Raw genomic sequence first — 11,021 nt, forward strand, 5'->3', positions numbered from 1 at the left:
ATAACAACAGTTAAATTTCATTTTTGTCTTAGTGGAACATCCATATTTAAGATTTAATCATTATACTCAAATTTTTGACAAAATTTAGTACCTCGAACTTTATAATGTCATTTATTAGTTCAACTATTTTGTTTTGATTAAAATGCTTATGTAACTTTAAGAGTTGTAAAACATTGTTAAAATTATTTGTTAAATTCAAGTTTATTGCAATGTCATTTTGTACATGGTTACTAAGTGAGTATTTTTTAATTTCAAAATATTATATCAACGAATTTAACAAAGTTGAGTCTAAAATTTTAAAATTGAAAATAGACATACCAATAAAAGTAAGAAATTAAATTTGAAACATAAAAGTATAGAGACTTGAAATATATTATAATATTATAATATTTACGCCCAAAATAGAATTAACTAGTGCAAACGTGATAAGAGCTGTACTAGTTTTATTTTATTTTATATATATATATATATATATATATATATGAAGGTTCTTTACCACTCAAGTAGAGGGTGTGATTTTCTTAGGGCTTTTCATTAGTTATGTTTTTTATAGATTTAATTCTAAATTGTAATTGTTTGAATATGTATTTATATTTGTATTATTGCATTAGGAAAACTTAAAAGAAAGATTTAATGGGTGTGGCTTCATTTAGTAAATAAGGTAATGTGTTCGATAATGAAGCATTATATATAATTTGGTTGATAATTATCGATAAATTTGGCAAATGGAATAGTACGTAACTTTAGGTATAGCCATTTAAAATCTTAAATTTAATAAATGTTGTCAATTGTATTAATAGTTTAGTGCTCAATGACATAAATGAAGTGTAAAAGACTTTTATTTATTGTTGAATTCTCTAGCTTACATTAATCCTATAGGATTTAAACTTTTTATTATCTTATCTTTAAGATATAAATTTACCCCGATAAAATATAAAATACGAGAATATTTACAGTTTCACTAAGCTTTAAGAAGATTTTTAAAATCTTTTAAGTATTAAGCCAATCTTAGTAAGCCAAAGTAAGCTCAAATCATCCATAAGAACAACTTGAGTTTAGAGTGTGCTTCTTTGTCATGGGCTTTTGTGCGTGGGTTATGACACTTTCCCCCACTTGTTCTAGTAACACTTTCGTTGTATCTTGGTATGGAATAGTGATACTGTCACAAAGCCTAAGTCAGTTTCCAACTAACCTCATTATTAAGAAACCCTTTCCATTGGATGGAGTACTCATGCCTCGACCTATAATTGTGTTGTCGAACAATTTGATTTTTCAACATACACTTAAAATCTCGACCATAAGAGACCTTCACTTCTATTGGTGCTCGTTGTGACTTGTCTCAATCGAGATGCCCTTTATCTTCATGAAAAGGCTTAAGTTTATTGACATGGAACACTAAGTGAACCTTAAGTATCAAAGACATATCTAATTTGTAACTCACTTTGCCTACTAGTCTTAAAATTTCGAAAGGACCCTTGTGTCTCTACCAAGCCTTAGTAAGCCCACAAGCTACAAGGCTTGTTTGTGTATAAACTACATTCAATGGTTTAGGCAAATCACATTGTGTAGCACTAGAATATCGTTTGAGATGTACCTTCCTTAATGGCTTTACTTTGTTTGATTATTCATGTTGCATCAACACTTTTTTTTTGCTTAAAGTTTGATGCATAATCCACCTCTCTCATAGGTGGTAGCCTCACTAGTAACTCAATAGACTTCATATTAGTAAAGGATTATTGCACTTCTAACAATTGCAAGGGAGTCTCATCATCGTTATGAATTGCCAACTTGATGTTTTCACCACTAGAAATACCCTTGGCTAGTTGTATTGCAGATAACGACTTGGTCCAACACTTACATATCGATTTACTGTCACAACATATTGTTTACAAAGATCCAAGATATATATGCAATTCAAGCAGCTACAAAATAAAATAAAATCAATATAAAAATAAATAGATTAAAAAATAGAATAATCAAGACTAAAACCAACCTACCAGATGAAAACTCACATGTGATGACAGCACATGATTAAATTGAAAACCCACATACAGAGGCGAAGCCATAAATTTTTTTTGGGGGGGGAATTAAATTGTAATTTTTACTATAGTAAAAATGTAATTTCACCATTTTAATAGCCTATATCTTTATAATTTTTAAAAGATTAAATTAAAAAAATTACCATTTTTAGGGGTGGACAAAGTACAATTTTACCTTTACTAATTTAGAATTTTAAAAATTTTAAAAGGCCTAAATGGAAAATTTTCCATTTTAGAAGGAGCCTTGGCCCTTGCTAGCCCCCTAGCTATGCCCTTGCCCACATATAACAACTGTATATTGTGATGCATTAATAATTTTTTCGCCTTCCCAAAATACACAAGCCCACAAGATAAATAAATATCAAGCTAAATATGATAAATGTGCCAATATTTTTATTTAATTGGCCAAATAGGACTTTTTTTAAAGATTTAAAAAAATAGGCCGATTTTGGAGAGAGTGTGTAAAAGCGCGTCCAGCTAGGCAACTCGAATGTTGACAAAAAAGCATTGTAATCAATTTCTTTACAAAAAAAATATGTTAGCGACGTTGAGTCCTTAATGAATCTGTAACAACCCGTTTTCAGTGGTTTCGGGACCACAATTCTGACGAGTGAATTATTATTTTAATATTTATTTAATGTCTACGAGATTATATTAAGGTCGTATTAAAATTTTGTTAAGAAATTTTGATGTTTAAATGTTTAATTAGGTGAAAAGGACTAAATTATAAAAGGTGAAAATGTTGAGTTCTATTAGTTAAAGGGGGTCAAATGGCTATGAAAATGAAAGTTAATGAACTTGAATGGTAAATATACCAATTAAACAGTTAGTGGATGTTTATGGATAGGTTTTATTGAAGTTTTTGGTTAATGGTAAGGTTAAAGTAGTAAATTGGTAAATAAAAGAAAAACTAAGTAATAGAACACAAAATAAAGATGGCATCTTCTTCATTTTTATTTCAAACCCTAAAATGACCATTGGACAAGAAGTCGGTTAAGCTTAGTTTGATGCATGTAAGTGAATTCAAGCCCCGTTTTTAGTGATTTTTATGTTTTTAAATCCGTTTTAGCTTAATCTAGCTAGCCTGAGGGTTAATTTGCAAAATTGTTAAGGGCTGAGGGACTTGCCATGGATGTTCTTGAATGTGTTTTGATTTTATTTGATAGATTATTAATATTATTTTGTAAAATAAACATGTTTTGTTAAGTGATTTTTGGTGAAATTTTAATTAGGGATTAAATTGTTAAAAGTGTAAATTTATGGGTTTTATTGTGAAATGTTGGTAATAATGGATTGTTTCAAGGTCCCTTGTAACATTGGTTAAGTTGGATTCAGGCTAAAATGAGTTATATATAAGTTATGTGTTTAAGGACTAAATTGTGAAAAATTAAAGTATTAGGGGTAATTTTGTAATTTTCCATAAATATGAACAGTGGAATAAATTGAATACTAGAAGAACTTAATTGAATGAAATTATTTATTTAGATCAAGATAAACCACAATCGGACTTAAATCGAGGAAAAACTAAAACTTCGAATTAGTTCGACTCTACTACTATGCCCCCAGTTATCGAGGTAAGTTTGTATAAACTATGACCGTTTTTTAATGTTAGTTAAATTGACTATTTTCTATCTTGTTTTAATATAAATGAATCTATATATAAATGTATCCATGCTATAATAAATTGATAACGAGTCCCGGTTGAACCTTAAGAATTTTTAAGATACAAATGACATGCCATTAGGGATTTTATGTTTCGGGTGCTGGTCTTGAATGTCCTACTGATGGCTGAGGTCTTGCATTTGTTGCAGATTCTCTACAGCTCGTGTGAGCAACATCGTGTAGCTTACATTTCGACCCACGGCTCATGTGAGCAGGCTCATTTCATAGCTAGTGTGAGCATTGATGTAAAGGAAAAATTAGGATTATATGGAAAGACACTAACTAATACTTACCGATCGAACAACCACGAAACGTTCATGATTTAGAACTCCGACAACTTTGCGTTCTAGAAGAGCCTAGCTCGAACCAATGCCCTCAATTGCATGGGACATTTAAATCTGGTTACTACTTCCCCTGACGGAACCAAATAGCAATCTCCACTTAGCACGCCAATATGTTCACAGAAAACCGATTAGAATCGATCCTTTCGGAATTCCAACTGTACGTCTAACCATACTAAATCAAGTCTTTTTTGACTTAATGTTGATCTGAATTTGTAAGTTGACAAAATCATACTTTAAATCCGAAGAAATAATAAGTATTGGAATTTAGGAGTTAATTTGCTCGGGTTCGTAACTCACGGGTCTTGACGAGGCTAATTCCGACCTAAAGTTGAAAATAGATTTAGTTGGCTAAGGTTTGGGACATGTTGGTATTGGATAAATTAAATAAGGTAAAAATGGGTGAGAAAGATAGGTGGCGTGATTGAGTATGAGGGGCTGGAATTTTGGTGATGTATTAAAGTGGGTTAGCTACTGGGAGTGAAAAGAAAGTTTGAAAAAGGAATTGTAAATGGTCTAAGAGGTAACAAGCTGGAAAGGAATTGAAAGTAAAGGAAACTAAATACTACAAATAAATTCGTTGGTAGAGAGGAGAGAATGTATTCAAGGATGAAAGCTTGATTTCTTGCTTGCTGAATAAATGAACAATGTAGCCTCTATTTATACTAGTGGCTTTACTAAATTAGGAGCCAACTAGTCATAGAAAATTAAGGAAAAATATTCCATGATATACGAAAAAATCCCAACATAATCTCCCACTAATTCAACAAAAAATTCAGCTAATTAATCTTGGAAAAATTCTGCTTTGGCCCTCATTCTTTGCTTCTTTCTTCAATCTAGCCCAATTGTTTCATTTTTCTTCTATTTAGCCCCAAATTGCATCCCTGCACAAAATTCAATATAAACATGGAAAAATTAGTGGTGCACTCTCATAAATTAACCAATTTAATTACATAAAATATGTAACTTTAGCATTTAATCAGACACGCTATGTGTGGGCATTCCCAAGTATCCGATGTAATTCTAGATGGTTCAATGGGTAAGAAAAGGAAATGAAATGTTAAGTATGCAAATATAATGATTCATGATCTTATGATAACATTGATGAGTTAAATGATGTGTTTATATATGGTAAACTATATATCTTATGGTTGATTTCATTTGTATCATGGACAAGTGTACTAACTTGTGAGTTTGATGATGTTGTATAGGCTTTTACTAAGCTTATGGCATTGCTAATGATTTATGCTTAATCTATGAATTGTATAAATGACATAGTAAGTTATGTTTAAGTTTTTATGAGCTTACTAATCACTCGTTGCTTACGTAGTTACTTTCCTTTGTTTTATAGATTATCAGAAGCTCAATCGGTTAGAAGCTAGTTGAAAACCTATCACACTATCCAACAACCATTTCTGTAGTTTTTGAGTATTTTGGCCGAGGTTAATAATGGCATGTATAGGTCTTTTGTAATGGTATTTCATGGATGTGTAATGAGTGTGTGGGTATGTTTAAACTTTTAGAGTTAAGTTTGGTTTGATGAATTTCAATGCTTTACCAAGTTAAGTCACTTTGGTCACTTGTAAATGTTTGTATATATATAACCCTTTTGGTCTGTTTGTGATGAAAATGGTCATTGTGATGTGTCTTGGTAGGTGTTTGGACTAGGTTATTTGCCTGAGATATGGTCAAATTGTTTGGTTTGATTCATAATGTTTTGATGCAATTGTGGTGCCTTTGAATGACATATTGGTTAGATGAATTAGGATGTTTAAAATGGTATGTTTATGTGTATTTGAATGATGTTTAAATCCCTTGCATGTGTGCCCAAATGGTGTAAATGATTATGTATGAATTGAACATGAAATGACTTGATTTTAGATAAATTTTTGGGTTCACACGGCCTGATACACGGGCTATCACACAGCCATGTGTCATTTGTAGAATTCCATTGATTTAAGTCAATCAGTTACACTGCCTAGCACACACCGTGTGTGGCAACTCAGAGAGTTACATGGCCTAGCACACGGCCTGCGACATGGCTGTGTGACCCTGTTCAGTGAGCTACATAGGTGAGGACACAGACTGGGACACGACCGTGTGTCCGTTGTTCGAATGTTACAAGACATGTGCTATGTCACACGGTCGTGTGGCTCCTATTTTCCAATTTTTGCATCTTTTTCTTAAAACTTCTGCTTTATTTCAAATTAGTTCTGAATTGCTTCTAAGTTATTTTTAGGGCCTAGAAGGCTCGATTTACGGACCAAATGTCTTTATTTGATATGATTTTGATTGAAATTAATTTATTAAATGATATGATGTTAAATGATTTCTAATTGATTGGTAATGCTTCGTAACCATAATCCGACGATAGAGATGAATTAGAGGTATTACAGAATCCCTCAAATGTTGACATGTTGTCTTCGTATACCCTAGGTTCTTACAATAGCTACATAACCTCTGTTGATTGTCCCTCTCCCAAATAACCATATTGGTGCGTATTCGAGTATAATTCGAACGACCTTTTAGGATGTGACACAAGTTGATATTCGATGCCAACTTGAACAGGGCGTTGGACACTGGCGGCCACATATTCTCATCTGGGATAGGTGGGAATTCTGATCTCCATTCATTATGCATGCATTTCAGTTTGTACACATCGTTAATATAAGGCGTGTATTGTATTCGTGCATTCACATATGCAACAATTGTATGTGCGCACAGGAATTGAAGTGTCTGGAATCTCAGATAATCGTAGGTCCCTTCTGGTAGGTTAACATGGTATACTGCCTCTGACATGTCTTGGTCGGGTTTAGCGTACTCCATGACCCAAAATCTCAGGTTTGGACGCGAGTGACACACTAGATACATAGTGTTTTTTCTCTCTGCATTTCGTCTAATTTCTTTCATGACATCCTCGCACCAATTGTTATTGCCTGCTATTTATCCAGCATATGCCTTAACCCGCTTTGGAAATAAGGCTGCCAAGTGACTGTATGTTTCTTTGACAATCAAGGTTATCCGCAAATGACGCGTCCCCTTTAATACAAAATTGATACATTCCGCTAGGTTTGTTTTCATGTGCCCGTATCGTAGACCCTCGTCATACGATTGTGTCCACTGTTCGAATGTTATGCTAGCGAGGTACGCCACACCGTAGCTATTAATGGCGCACAAGTTATCCAACATTTCATGGAAACAATGTTGTGCAAGCTCGTACCATGTCAAGAAAAGTAGACCTATGAATGCAAATAATGGACGAAATATGGTATAGCATGATTGTGAAATAGTGGCAACTGCATACCCATGTCAATGACTTGTTCTCACTCACTTTTCGAAGGCCATTTTGAGTGGTAGTTAGAGCCGATATGTCATATATATTACATATGGTGTGTGTGATCCCAAAGGCTACCATGTCGTTTAATAGCGACCAAGATTTCGAGTCCCTTGTCAGAGATGACACATATGTTAGGCTAGGGGCAAACATGACGACACAATCGACTAAGGAAGAAATCCCAATCATTTGCCTTTTCTCCCGGAGTTATTGCAAACGCTTTTGGCTAAATCTTCTGATTACCATCCTCGACAACGACCATTAACAACCGATGCTCATACCTCTCGTACAGCCAGGTGCCGTAAATTTGTACCAAAGACTTGCAGTGCCAGAAAGCTTCTTTGCATTAACCGAAGGTCTAAAATAATCGATGGAAAACTCTTTTCCCAAGGATGAGACGGTCGCAGAAGTACACTGAGTGCGTTTCCAGATCAATGACGGAACGTGGTACGTACCGATCCAGTACCTGACACCATTGCCACAAATCGTTATGTGACCTGTCCCACCCATGATGCAACTTATCCATAGCCTTTTGTTTTGCGACCCATGCATTATAGTATGATGGCATATAATTGTATTGACTACAGATGTTAGCAATCATCACCAGTACAGGAATCTTAAGACTCTCTTTCACCATAGGTAGAATTATATCATGTTGGAGTCTAGCCTCGGATGATCTTGACTTACACCTGCAAAGTACGAGTCAAAGTTACATTATTGGCAAAAATGAAAACCCTTATCAAATCACATAAAAATATTGGGTGATCGCATCGTGCACCTACTGCAACACAAGTATGTGGACTGATATACTTTTTTATTATCTACAAGCCTGTCTTCTTTTGAAAAGATGTCATGATTTTCTATTGGCACCTCTCATCGCACATTGAGCACTTTCCCTAGAATTTCTTCGAACGAGATTTTGTGACATGGTAGTTCATGTCATTCTTGAAGCTGTACTGCTTCAATACAACAAGAAAAACATATTTGTTGCGATACACCATGCCAACTTTTAATACTCGAACATTTGACGATGAACTTGCATGGCCAGGAATTCTATGTGAGAGCTACGAGAACTCTAAATCACACTCAGTAGATAGGTCGACGTTATGCATGTGGGTCGAAGGTTCATATGCCTTGAATCACGAATTTGGATCCGGAACATTGTTTGAACCGTCATCGTCAGACCCACAAGGTTTTGGCTTAGTTGGGACCTGCTCTGGTTCAGAAAAAATTGCTACTTCCAAACCATCCGGACTGGACTGCCGAATTGGATTGAGGTCAGACTCAAATTCGTGAACAACCTCCGTTGCCCCTTCGTCCGCGCCTACATGTTCTTCCTCAGCTGCATCTTCATTTTTTGCCTCTGATTATGGTCTTAATCTTATGTTTGGTATAGATAAAGCTTAATTTGCGAGTATCCAAAAAGGTTGAACTCATAACTGCTAACGACCATTAACTGGCCCCCAGTTATACTCGAACCTGGACCGCATAACAACCGCCGATTGGGACCTCCATTTACACTTTAACCCATGACCGTGTCAAGCACTATCACCCTGAAACCTGACTTCCATAAGATGAGTTTATGATGTAATTGCCCTATCTTGACATGACATATGAAATGTATGTGTTCTGAGACATGTTACCGCATCACTGTCCTCTTTAATCTACCTATAAATTTCACGATTTCACTCTTAAAGCTTTAAACCAATAAAAAACCTAATTCCTAAATAAAAAAACCCTAAAAAATTCAGTGGCCAAGGAGAGAGTATGTGAAAGCGCGTCTAGCTGGGTGTGTTTTTACACACTCTCTCCAAAATCGGTTTATTTTCCTAAATATTTAAAAAAAAAACAACCTATTTGGTCAATTTAAAAAATCAGCATATATTGCTTATTTAGCCTAAAAATCAAGCTAAAACTCATATATTAAATTCGAATTGAAATTAAATAATATAAATATATTTATTTAAATTTAATTTAAATAAATATTTTAATTTAAAAGTAAATATTTAATATTTAATTATTATTTAAACAGTAAAACTGATCCAACTAATATGAGCCTGAAAATAAAATAAAAATAAAAAACAAAAAACCATGGTGATCTAACCCAGTCCGACCAATACAGAAGCCCACCAAGTCTCTGAATTGGAGTCCAGTTTCTACTTCACCCAGGTTCAAGCCCACTGAAATCCAGCAAGATTCTAAAAATGCTAGGGTTTCACTAATTCGTACTATATATACCTCATTCTGATTTGTCCTCCTTTCTTGAGTAAGGGCTTTTGAGTGGAGAGAACCGGAGCTACTGTCGTCGCCGCCGCCATGGTGAAGTTTCTGAAATCCAACAAGGCCGTGATAGTCCTCCAAGGCCGATACGCTGGGCGCAAAGCGGTGATCGTTAGATCCTTCGACGATGGAACACGTGATCGCCCCTATGGCCACTGTTTGGTTGCAGGGATAAAGAAGTACCCGCGCAAGGTCATCCGCAAGGATTCCGCCAAGAAAACAGCAAAGAAATCGCGCGTCAAGTGCTTCGTCAAGCTCGTCAACTACCAGCACCTGATGCCCACCCGCTACACCCTCGACGTAGACTTGAAAGACGTGGTTACCGTCGATGCACTTCAGACCAAGGACAAGAAAGTGGCTGCTTGCAAGGCGACCAAGGAGAGGTTCGAAGAGAGGTTCAAGACTGGAAAGAACAGGTGGTTCTTTACTAAGCTTAGGTTTTGAGGGTATTTATCTTTATTATAGTATCGTTTTTTGAGAAAGAAAAGTTTGAATTTGGATCTAGTGTTTCAAGCATTTTGAATTTTAAGGACGGATTTTGAATCTGTTCCGATGAGATATTTTTATGTGCTCTTTTGTTGTTATCTGATGCTATGTTGCTTACTCATTTCTCTTAGACATTTATGATTTTTAATCTCTCAAAAATAGAATCTTTTAATTATAAAATGTTTCAATGTTTTGCCATTTTTTTTGTATGATGGTTGCTGCATTGGAGTTGTTTCTCCTGCCTGAGAAATGGGTATGCTTCAGCTTCAAGATGGAGTTTTGGATTGAAATTTCTTGGATTTTAAAGCTTAATTTCAATTCAGTTCTTCATCAACCATTTACTTGTCATCTAATGGGTGACTATTTGTCTATTTGTTTGTTGGATTGGCTTTTATTATTGATATTAAAATTCGCGGTGGTTTAGAAATTAAGCTTCTAGGTATTAATTGTAACGATAAACCATTAGAATTATCAAGCCTGTTTTTGAAATTTGGAAATTCGTTACCAATTGTTTAGCATAAAAATATACTCTGCTGTTCTATGTTATGGTTTAGAAGTCGGGGCTTGGATTTGTTCATCCTTGTTTGTTCCTTGGGGTTCAAAGTAATCATTTGATTCTTGTTCTACCTGGACTAGGTAACGAGTGTTGAATGCGGACATGTGACTGACATTAGCTCACTCTATGTTTTCAAGTTTGTCTGATATGTTAGGTATTTTGATGCATGCTATAGGAAAAATGAAGAATTGGACTACATGTGGGATTCACTTTGCAGTTTTATGGTGCAATTAGAATTCTCTCTTTCTGTAGGATATTTGACTGGTGATCCGATGACAATGATATGGTTTTACACTGTTCATGGTTTTGCTCTATTTGTGTGA

At 34.8% G+C, this 11,021-nt stretch overlaps 1 protein-coding gene across 1 annotated transcript; it reads left to right on the forward strand.

Moving 5' to 3' along the window:
* Positions 1-9,626: 9,626 nt before the first annotated feature.
* On the forward strand, positions 9,627-10,259 carry LOC105803497 (60S ribosomal protein L27-3). The gene has a single exon (XM_012635718.2). It carries the CDS (start codon positions 9,693-9,695, stop codon positions 10,098-10,100), a length of 408 nt encoding a protein of 135 aa, XP_012491172.1. The 5' UTR covers positions 9,627-9,692; the 3' UTR covers positions 10,101-10,259.
* The last annotated feature ends 762 nt before the right edge of the window (positions 10,260-11,021 follow it).

Source organism: Gossypium raimondii, chromosome 11, assembly GCF_025698545.1.
Source record: "Gossypium raimondii isolate GPD5lz chromosome 11, ASM2569854v1, whole genome shotgun sequence".
NCBI lineage: Eukaryota > Viridiplantae > Streptophyta > Magnoliopsida > Malvales > Malvaceae > Gossypium > Gossypium raimondii.